The sequence below is a fragment of the Gasterosteus aculeatus genome, chromosome 12 (genome assembly GCF_964276395.1).
Source record: "Gasterosteus aculeatus chromosome 12, fGasAcu3.hap1.1, whole genome shotgun sequence".
In the NCBI taxonomy this organism is placed as follows: Eukaryota; Metazoa; Chordata; class Actinopteri; order Perciformes; family Gasterosteidae; genus Gasterosteus; species Gasterosteus aculeatus.
The window spans coordinates 12,121,286-12,132,711 of record NC_135700.1 but is presented as its reverse complement, the minus strand read 5'-3'; the positions used below and the strand labels follow the sequence as shown (position 1 = coordinate 12,132,711).

The 11,426-nt window shown below is 40.6% G+C and overlaps 2 protein-coding genes across 2 annotated transcripts; one reads left to right on the top strand and one right to left on the bottom strand.

Moving 5' to 3' along the window:
* The first annotated feature begins 346 nt into the window (after positions 1-346).
* cyb5b (cytochrome b5 type B) lies at positions 347-4,297 on the top strand. Its single transcript, XM_040164604.2, has 5 exons — positions 347-935; positions 1,911-2,039; positions 2,589-2,615; positions 2,705-2,736; positions 2,946-4,297. Exons 1-5 carry the CDS (start codon positions 738-740, stop codon positions 3,034-3,036), a joined length of 477 nt encoding a protein of 158 aa, XP_040020538.1. The 5' UTR covers positions 347-737; the 3' UTR covers positions 3,037-4,297.
* A 2,583-nt stretch (positions 4,298-6,880) lies between these two features.
* LOC120813199 (adenosine receptor A2b) lies at positions 6,881-11,215 on the bottom strand. The gene is made up of 2 exons (XM_040169283.2): positions 9,474-11,215; positions 6,881-8,493 (listed from the first exon to the last, which is right to left on the bottom strand). Exons 1-2 carry the CDS (start codon positions 10,276-10,278, stop codon positions 8,198-8,200), a joined length of 1,101 nt encoding a protein of 366 aa, XP_040025217.2. The 5' UTR covers positions 10,279-11,215; the 3' UTR covers positions 6,881-8,197.
* Between the last annotated feature and the right edge of the window lie 211 nt (positions 11,216-11,426).

Genomic DNA, 11,426 nt, shown 5'->3' with positions numbered 1-11,426 from the left:
TTGCCCCGGACTGTAGACCTACAACCAAACACATCTTCTGTTTTACTATTCATTATTCAGTTAGAGTTACAAAAAGACTACAAATAGTCTAATGCTTAAGAAAAAATATATATTAAATCCCATACCACAGTTATACTGTTTTTTGTGTGTAAATTGTGCTCTATTATTGTTCAAACTCGTTTGTTGGTCTAAAGTTTAAAACGTTGTATTGTTGCAATTATAATACATCATATGTTATTCATTATATCCCAAATTTTGATAAAAACAAAGGCTGACCTACCGTAATATATATGTCATAAAAAAGACTCGTATGCGCAATAGTGGCGCACAGCTGACAGCCTTTGCACTTTTCCAAGTCTCGTGATCATCGACTGGTGCATTTTCATTGGTTGGCACTCCAGAAGACGCGACGTCATTGGCAGTCTACGTTAAAGCGACAGTCGGGTTATTGGTCGGTTTCACATGGAGGCTGATATGCCGGTTTAGGGTGTTTTTCTAGTCCATTATTTTACATTTGGGTTTTCATACTGTTGTTTATGTCATTTCGTCTCTACGGTCTCTATAGGAGCTTTATTTGAGCAAAACTAACCTCATTCAAAGCGATCAAACTGATCGTAACGCAAGCTAACGTTAGCTAACAATACGTGCACAACGTTACCTGCAAACCGAAGCTAACGTTAGCGTGCTGCTCCGTCGGTATCTAGTGTCACAGAAGCGTTACTTATACCAACGCTAGAATGGGTGAGGAAACCATCGACAAACCCATTCACACAGGTAGTGAATCTGTTAATAACACCAATGTAGAGGGGAACGGTGAAGCAGCAGAAGATGTAAAATATTACACATTAGAAGAAATAAGCGCGCATAGTGTGAGCAGTGACAGTTGGCTCATCATCCACGACAAAGTGTACGACATCACAAGTTTCCTCGAAGAGGTAAGAAATAAGAAAAGCAGCACATCGCGGTTATGTTTTCACTTTTTCTGTCTTATGTGTGTGCTTTCTCAAAGTCTTCGGTTAGCCTGACGTTAGCCGTTTCGGCTAACGTCGCTTCCTGGAATTGCCAAATGTAACGTCATCTAACTAGCGTTAATGAGTTGTGACGTTTGCCGATTGGCGAAAACCAACAAGGGACCAAAACCAGGCAGAGTGTAAAGTCCACGTTTTGATTTGAGTCGGGTTACAAAAGGTCACATCAAGTGAAATCTGCCCTGCGTGTCTCATTCTGAAACTATCGGGAAAACTTCTAGCAACAGTTATTGTAAGTTACATAAACGACTTAAGTTAGATAACAACTGACGTCGAACCGTTTCATAATCGTTACATAACGTTATGTATCGATATACCTGCAGACTATTTTATCGTTACGGAGTAGATTAACGTCTTTCTTTAATTATCTACTCAATAATTATGACTTGAACTTAACGTTACCTTGAATCAAAATTTAAATTGAAGGTACTTGACATGCAAAATGTCATTTTTTTTACAGTTTTACCGCTTTAGGTTGTTGTCATTGGACGTAAACGTAAAAGTTTTGTATTCGTCATAGTAGCAACACTTTAATACGGGAGATGCTTGCAGTTAATTGGGACTATTAAACTAGAAATATTATGAAAAAAGTAATTTTTAGTTTGTATGTATATCACAAACTGTACTGGCTTAAGTTAGCCGTCAATTGTAGTGGCATATAATATAAATATTTCACGTAGTTATCAAATTACTCCTGTACAGGACTCTAACAAACTTTCCATAACTCGTTAATCATATTGGTGCATTGCATAACGGTTTGTGTATCAATTTATTTAGGAAATTGTAGCATTGAAATTAACCTGTTTTCATATGCTGAGTGTGTTGAAAATAAGTCATTTGATCAGCTCAACACTCTCTAGTCAACCTGCTTTATGATTTAAGCATCCGGGAGGTGAGGAGGTTCTGCTAGAGCAAGCCGGGGCCGACGCCACGGAGAGCTTCGAGGATGTGGGTCATTCCACAGATGCCAGGGAGATGCTCCTGCAGTACTACGTTGGGGAGCTTCACATGGTAAGATCATATCTCTGCTGGCCTGTAGCGTCTTTGTATGGTGTCCATATCCCTCCGTCAATTCTGAAGTTAATTCCTTAACTTCTAATCTAATCGCTTTGAGGGGGGGAAAAAACGGCAATTTGTTTCAGAAAAGTGCCATGAAAACAATTTGGGGTTCGCATGCGAATTGAAAGAGTTGACATTCAATCAAAAGGACACGCATTTTATCTTCTATTAGATAATGTTCAGTATCCAATTTTAGTATTCTTTCTTCCTTAACTTGATGTGTTTTTTTTTTTACAGAAGAGGCCTGCTGATTTGTTCCCTTATCTCTTACCTTGAAAGTTTGCATTGTCATTATTTCCCAAATAAAAAGATAAAAAAATATTCTAGTTTGTTAGTAATACTGAAGGTAATTATTGTGGCAGCACAGTTCGTTTGTTTTTGGCATTGCCCCAGATTGTGTTTTTAGTTAAGTTACATTGACTTGGACTATGGACTGATAAACAAAGTTTATTTTAAGCCTGGCCTTAGAGGTTAATACAAATGTATTCATTTTCTTTGCAGGATGACAGAAAAAAGGAGGCGGCAAAGGTAAGCTGCAAGTCACTGAAACAGAATGGGGGGAAAAACTTCTTGAATTATACTGTTCCTCTAACTTGTGTCCAATATTTCTGCAACAGGATGACTCATTCTCAAACTCAGGAGAGTCCAGGTGAGTCCAAATTCATTGTCTTCTAATTATTCTGCTGCCGTGAATCACTGTTAATATGGACATTTTAAAATTTGTTTTTTGTGCAAAAGGGTAAATGTCATTATTGATTTAAATTATTAATTTCTATCCTTATGTTTTTTTGATGCATTTTTTCCCAATTGTTCCTTTTAATCTTTCTGGCTATAAAGATGTAAATTTCTTTCTTGCAGCTCCTGGACCACATGGTTGATATCTGCTATTGCAGCAGTTGTCGTTGGTGTTGTTTATCGCTACTACCTGTTGGAACACAAGTCTTCTTGAGCTGACATCCTTTTTTCATCACATTCTTTTCATCTGGAGGCCTTAATGTCTGACCAAAAACCTCCGCACACTGAACGCGAGTGTCTGCATCCTAGATAAAGGAGCTGAGCAGTTTGATAAAGTGCTTTTGTTCTTTTCCATCTTCATAGAGTGCACCAAACAAAGGCAAGGACTTTATTAAATTGCCAGCCTTCAGTTTCTTTTTATTTCTCGGTCCCTTCCTGTTAACAATGCTGTCCATAACAATTATCAATCTTCAATTTTTGTCAATAACTTTGACAACCATTGGCCTGCTCTGAAAAAGGTTATTTTACCTGCCTGGTTTACATGCACCATCATATCACTCATAGCCAAACGGAAACATTTAATGTTGGTATTCATATGCAGAATGAAAAGATCAGGGTGATAGACAAGTCATTGAGTTGACTACCATTCTACTTTTTAGACTCAATGATTTCTGATGCATTTATGTTTTAATAAAGTAAACATTTTAATTAAGTAAAAATGTTAATGATGCCATATGATATCAATCAGGAGTTTATTAGTTAACACATTTCTGGTTTAAAATTGCTTGATTGCATTTATCAGCTATAGTTTATACATTATCTTTCAAATTACAGAATTGTCGTGTCAGATCTGTTCTTTTGTTTGTTAAGTGATTATTTAGGGTAGAAAGCGTTCTGACGTGTCCCGTTTTTCTATAGTTCGGTTATCTGGAATTTGTGTTCGAACTGCCTAAACCATATAGATATACATTAATGTAGTATGTAATCCAGTACTATTAGTGATTTTGTGGGGGGGAGGGGGGCTGTTATTATGGTATGGGAAACACTGCAATGGTGCGTGAACACCCGTGGAAGAATAACTATAATTAGTTGTTTTTAACCAATCCTTTTTAAAAACTTTGTTTCATTGTTATGCATCTTCACTTAGAGTGAGTGGTCCTGCAGCTATCAGAGGGTTCAAATTGATTTCAAACCCTCTTATCAAGTCTGGTGTGTTTCAGGCCACAGAGCAGATCTATTTAAGTTACTCAACATCCTTAATTCTCTAGGTTGCTGTTCAGTTGTTGGTAATGGTAAAAAAAAAGGTTTGCAAAGCACTTTATTTCCCATGAACTTGCTATTTTTGCATGGGACTATAAAATAACTTAGATGTCATGATCTAGTTTATTGGCGTTGACGATAAAGAGTTCCCATCTCTTTACATTTCAATGGTAAATTTCTGTCAAAAGTCTGATTAAAATGAATATTTTAAAAGATGTGTAAATGGTGTGCTACTTGTCCCTCTTTGCTTGTAATTGTCAGACCTCCTTAAAAAAGGACGGGATGCCATTCTGACCTATATTGCTATGATGGGTATGCTAGCCAGAGAGGACAGACATCCGATACCTTCTGCTCGTGACTCATGCGTTTATTGCTGGTGGTCATCTTCTATACTGCAGCAGGGTATTCAAGTCTCAGAAAAGTCTGATCTAGTTTATTGAATCACCGACATGACCAGTTGATGCTGGGAGCAAGGAATAATGCCCGACACAAATACAGAGTATGGGCAACAGCTGAACCTTATTATATATAGATTGTTCTATTATGGTTGTAGGCAAGAATTCTATAGTAGCGATGAGAAAGCCAGGTTGTTTATCATGTGTACCATGGTGGCAAGTGTGAAAGTGCTGTGACTGAAGGATCCACAGTGCATCCGCAAAGTATTCCCAGCGCTTCCCTTTTTCCACATTTTGTTATGTTAAAGCCTTTATTCCAAAATGGTGATTACAATTTCTTATATTTTCTTTTTTTTTTTTAAATAAATGCAACGTGTACACAAGTAGTCACAGACTTTGCTGAATACTTTTGCAGCAATTACAGCCTCAAGTCCTCTTGAGTATGAAGCTACAAGCTTGGCATAACCTATTTCTGGGCCGTTTCTTCCGTTCTTTGCAGAGCCTCTCACGTTCCATCAGGTTGGACGGGGAGCGTCGGTGCAAACCCATTTTCAGATCTCTCCAGAGATGTTCAATCGGTTCAAGTCAGAGCTCTTGTCTCGGCCACTCAAGGACATTCACAGCGGTCCCAAAGCCACTCCTTTGTTGTCCTGTTGAAAGATGAACCGCCGCCCTAGTCTGAGGTCCAAAGCGCTCTGGAGCAGGTGTTCATTGCGGATGTCTCTGTACATGGCTGCATTCATCTGTGTGTAGATGCATTGGCCAGTTGATGCGCAGTGCCTGGTTTTCTCCAGACATGATGCTTGGCATTCAGACTTTATGTAACCTAGCTGATAGTGTGGTTATATATATATTAATTTGTTTATCCATTTCAAGTGTATAACACTCGAGTATGCATATGCCTGCTCCCCTCGTCTATTTTGTATGGTGAAGAGTACGAAGCAGTGATTGAAATTAAATCCTTCCCAATCAGCCAGTATATATCAGGAACTGGATGCCCTCTCATTGCATGAATTAATTTTTTAAACTTCAGTATATCTGAAAAGGATACAGCATTAAATGTACTTGTCTTGAACATGCGTTGACTCCACAGGTTTTGCAATAAAAAAACATTTGTTCCAAGTACCACAAAACCAGTCAAATAACTACAAATTAATTGATGTGGACTTTTCGTACAGTACTTAATATTAACACAAGGTGGCACTACAACCTCATGCTATTATCTGTCATGTACCAGAAAAATATATATTATAATGACTAAAGACTTGTGCTCACAATCCAATATATTCACCGCAGAATACAGCCATTTTTATCTCCAGGTTTTCATAAATATGGAACAGCAATAAACCCTATAAACAATGCTGACCTAACTAAAATTTGTGTGTGCCCCCATGTCCCACATGTCCCACATGGGGGCACACACAAATTTTATGCGATGTAAAAACAAAACTGAAACATCACTCTGACGTTGTAATGCAAAGACTATGCAATCAGATTATTTGAAATAATATCTTATCAATATGACAAAAGGTATCATGAATGTTTTTGTAATACTCGATGGCTTGGTATAGAAAGCAAAAGGAAGGAATGTTTCAGAAACTTGTTTGAACTAATTAAAAGTTCTTTGTCCTAAATACATTTACAGCAACCGTAATGCGGTTAGAGTAGTTATAACCAGACCACAATTATGAACTCTTGAGACAGAATATTGTATTTTTTTGGAGCATATGAAGTCTTCAGATAGACCCCATTCCCCATGACTGGATCGGCAGTCGTTTGTATCAGCAGCCATCCTCAAGGAGACCTGGGGCTGCTAATGCACCACACTCCAGGGTCCCTGGAGACCCGCTCGGCAAATATCTCAAGCGGCTGGGAAAAACATTTGGCTGGATGCTGCGGGAACACACACAGAACACACATTCTCCAGCATTAGTAGATTGACTCGGTCAATCCCCTATACTTGTATTACTCTGTTTCATTTGTTTTAATTGAGATGGTGTTGAATTCGTTTCGTCTTCATGCAGAAATGTCAAAGTAGCAAAGACACAGCAGCACACAGAAACAACCAATGTGCGGGGTCAGATTTGCGGTCTGCAGAGGAAATCCTCAGAGGGCTTTGCAGCTTTGACAACTGCTTAAAAGGCTCACTAAAAGGCTCTCCTTTCACAATAAAAACATCCAACTTTTCTTTCTGAGGGATTTAGACCTGTGAAAAATCAATTTACCCTAGAAAAAAAACAAAAAACATTTCTACCAAGTCACGTTTCTGAACCTGGGGCTCTGCCTCACACCAGATTCATGAGTTAATGGAAAAACTATCTTAAAGATCGGTTTAAATCCAAATAACGTAAAGTAAAAAGTCTAAAAATGTGACCCAAGCAAAACAAACTTAATTAGCACTTATTGAGGATCTTAAACGTCATTTATTTTTGTTGATACATGATGCATTTGTAAATACTGAACTTAAACTAAGACACACTTCAAAAGGCATAATGCTTTATTTCAATGGTCATCTACAAACCATTACATTATCAATTATTTTTTTCCATTTATAAAATTAGGAATTTAGAAACATTACAAAAGTATACATACAAAAGTCATTATTCACTTAGGCAATATTTTTGCATGATTTAGATACAATTCTTCTGATGCTCAACACATAGTATATGCACAAACATGAACGACGGGGACACCCTTAGGCTAAAATAAGTTGCATAAAATGTAGGTACATTATGTACCGGTTCCTATTAATGTTTTAGGAAATACTCCTGATTAACTAATTTCAAATCAATCTTTATGACCGTTAACTCCTTTCAGTGAAAAACATGTCATTGGCACTGCAAAGTTGATTCCATACTGTAGTTGACGCTGAGAGGATGCTCCTGGACTTAAGATCTCAAAATAAACAATCGCAGCCTCAGCAGTTACCCAAGTTATCTCTTTCCGGCACATATGTGGTGACCTTTCTTCAGTGTAGCTGCATAATTAGTTTTCTCCTTTTATACACACTGAAATGCCGGGACTTGAAGGTTAACTTCCTTCAGCTGTTACAAGTCATAGATCTTTGACTCACGGTTTAAACAGAAGGAGATTTTGGTGGCTTTCATCCTTCAAAGCACTTGTAATCAAATATTGTTCACAGATTTTGATTAGGAGTCCAAATTTCAGTTTCCTGTGATGATCCAATTTACCAAACTCAAAAAAGGTCTGAGGTGAATATGTTGACCTAAGCAACAAGTCTAAATACACAACAGCTGACGAAGACAAGATTGGTTGTATAGCCACTTGCAAAAATAACATTAGGCATTTCTGTGGCACAGAGATAACGGCGGATAACCAACTATAAAACAACTAAAAGGTGGTTTAAGATGCTGTGTCTGACAGTGAATCCCATCTTAGAAATATGGTGTGCTTGGGTAAAACAAAAAAATCCAAATAAGTTATAAATTGAGCCTATATGTTCTATTCAACTGAACAATACATTTAGTAAAAAAAAGGAAAGGAGAGAGAAAAATACACAATACTGTTGTATAAAGTGCTTGCCATGATAGCATGCCTTAGTGCCAACCTGTATGCATCGTAACCCGCATCTTACCCGGAGTACCTTACTTATATGGCAATAATGTGACCTCCGTTGACCTGCCCAGCAGTACAAAACACCGCAGAGGTCACTAACAATGTTTCTTGCCGTGCCAGTGGTGCTCTTCTGGTGCAGACATCCTAAGCCAAACTCAACAGGGTGCAGGTGGAGGAGACACTGGAAGAACGGTCATGGACACTGTTGTTATTATCCAGAATTCCTGACACAAACTGTGTCTTTAGAGGGCTGCAGGAGTCGAGCGTGTCGGCCAGTTTGGGGCAGATGGCCAGAGCCAGCCTGTGGAGGACCAGGTGGAATTTTCTGCGGAAACTTCGGTTTACCCAGAAGTAGAAGATGCAGTTGAGGAAACCATTGGATGTTGGCAGCCATACCACTACGAACTCGATCCACTCGGGTGCGCGGCTACCGGAGACTGCTGTGGGACAGAAAACATGGCGATTCAAGCAAAACAAGTATTCAGACAAACTGTTAATATAAGACTGCAGCTTCTGACTGGGAACAGTCGCTGACTCGGTGTTGACGTTTTATGAAAAGAATGTCAAATGAAACAAATGCAGTACATCTTGATACGTTTATTTTTCGACAGCAACAATATGAAGCCATCAACGTTTGTAGTCTAGATATAAAAGTACAAAATCAATTGGTATCTCTGGTGGAGTAGAGGCAACCACTTTACATTGAGGCACTTTGAAGTTTAAAGTTAGACTGTCAGCTTCATTTTGCAGAGATTTTCTTCCATATCAGATGAATTACAGGCCTCCGTGGAAAAGTCTTCACTTCTAAAAATATTCTGTCACTCCACTTTCAGTCTCAATTACTCAAAGACAGAATGGTGTTGGAGTGAATGAGAAAGTCCAAAAGTCATAAAACTGTCAGTAAATCCATGTAGTTGGCAAAATAACTTTGACTGCTATTTCTATCAGCGCAGTCGCGGCTGAAATCGATGGAGACGTGTGCTGAGGGGAAATAGTAATTACATGTTTGCTTAATTGGGTAGATCGTCATATAAATTGGATTGCAAGAGCAGTTTCATGCATTTTCAAGACCGTCAAGGTCATCTAGTCTAGACGTACACTAAATGGTTACAACTATTCTAGAACATACGACGTCCTCAGATGATTCTTGACACCTTTGTCTTCATTTTCACTAAACGTGCAGACTAGAGGCAAGCGAGATGTTCTCATATGAACTAAGCAGGTACATTCATATTTTACCATGATGTAAGTTGTCTGTAGGACAGCCTCAGACTTCAATCTTTCCATTACACTATATTCCACCGATTTCCAGCTACTGTATGTGAACAGTAACTAAATACGAGGCTCATCTTTTGCACGGCAGGCCCTTCTTCTCCTACCAAGTTTCCACATCCTTCACATCTTGCAAATATGCACTTACCATTGTAGATCATGGCTGCCATGCAGGGCGTCCAACAGGCGTAGTAGGCTGCCATCACGGGCACGAGCACCCTGGACGCCACGTTGTGCCTCTTGCGACGCGCACAGTCGTATTTGCGCAGCTTGAGCCGCTGTCTCTTCGCCGCGCACCACACTCTCAGGTTGGCGTACGTCATGACGATGGAGCAGGGGAAGAATATAAAGCACGTCAGGCTGAGGGAGTACCCAACGTTGGTGGAGTAGGACGGGTTGCAGACCAGGGACGCGGTGGAAAAATGAACCTCAATGATGCCCCCTGGGAACGATATGGGCGACAGGAGGCACGGGGGGAAGCACCAGGCGAAGGCGATCAGGAGCAGCGTCCTTTTCCTCGTCAACAGAGAGGAGTATTGCAGCGGGTAAAACACCGCGATGTATCGCTCCAGGCTTATCGTGGCCAGGGTGTACATGCAGGTGGAGTAGACGGTGGCGTTGCAGAAGGCCACGACATGACAGAGGGCGTCTGGCCCTTCGGTGTAGTCCTTTAGCAGACTCACCCACAGATTCAAGGGCATGACCAGCAGTCCAAACGCGGAGTCTGCAGCAGTGAGAGAGAGGAGAAAGTACCGAGAGTTTCTCGACCAACCGGCCACGGAGGAGGTAATGACCAGGAGAACCGCGATATTTCCCAAAGTGATCATCACGCCCAAAACGATAATAACGCTTACTTTGACGGAGCGGTGAGTCAGCTCCTGCAGCCGCCGCGGGTCAACACCTGGCAGGGTGGAGTCGGCTGGAGTGGAGACGTTGTCAAGGGCCGCGTACATGTTTCCTCCTCACAGGGGCATGGCGGCCACCTTACACGGGGAGGATCAGCTGGAAGGCGGTTTACAGTGCAAGAAAGAGGCCGAGCAAGGCTTTTTTTTGGGTGGGGGTGACGTTCAGGAGCAGCGGCGCAGCTGCTCGGAGGCTTTTACCTCGCGCGTCAGAGGCACACCTGGTGCAATCAGGCTGGTAGCAGGGCGCGCGCACCTTCCCATGGTTCCTTTCACCGTTACAGGGAACTGTCAAAAAATGTGAGATATGTCTGTAAACGTCAGTATACCTTCTCTCAGGGAGGGGCAGGAAGGAGCAGGTTGATCGTTTGGTGACTAGGTTTGGATTATTTCATCTTACTGCAAATGCACTTGCCATAAATCCATAATTATGTCGGATTGGTCCCTGCAATCATTCTTTTTCCTTATTTTTCCTCGTGTGACTCTCTGGGAGAGAAAATTCACAGTTTTGTGTAAAAGTTCAAGTTAATTTGATGAGATTTCCGAAGTGATCGATCAAATCAAGCAGCCAATAAGTCCAACAACAGCTCATATCATGTGACCAATATTTTCAGATCTGAAGCCTATCCTTGAATGTATTGCTTGGGGACGACATCACTTATTCTGTGTCGGCAGCAACATGCTGCTGATGTATGTGATGGTTATCAGGATTATCGATGGAATGAAGCGAATCCGCCTGGGTGCCGGGCTATCCTCACTCAATATGTAGAAGCTGACCTGAAAGCTCTGTCTGCGTCTCTGTTAGATATAATTAGCAAGACAGTTTAAGCCCTGTAGGCATTTGTCGCATCCAGTAGGGCTGTCTGATTAATTAAATAAAGGTGTGATGTGAGTGCAGCGTGTGGCCTTTACAGGAGTGACATTTCTATGGCTCTCATCCATTTAGAAACATACAACTTACCTTGTAAAGCACAATAAATGTAGTGTTTTTACTAACAGTTTTGATATTTTGTACATGTTTACGTTTGTTGCAAGTCGTCCAGCGGAAGTCATCCCTCCCATTGAGCTTCAAGTTTGCAGGACGGCCCCACTTGGCAGGTTTCATCACCCACAATAACAATGAGTCAGTCAAAAATTCATCACCGTTAAGGTGCCACAGAAGATGTACGTTCTGTCGCAGCCAAGGTAGCCTGACACCT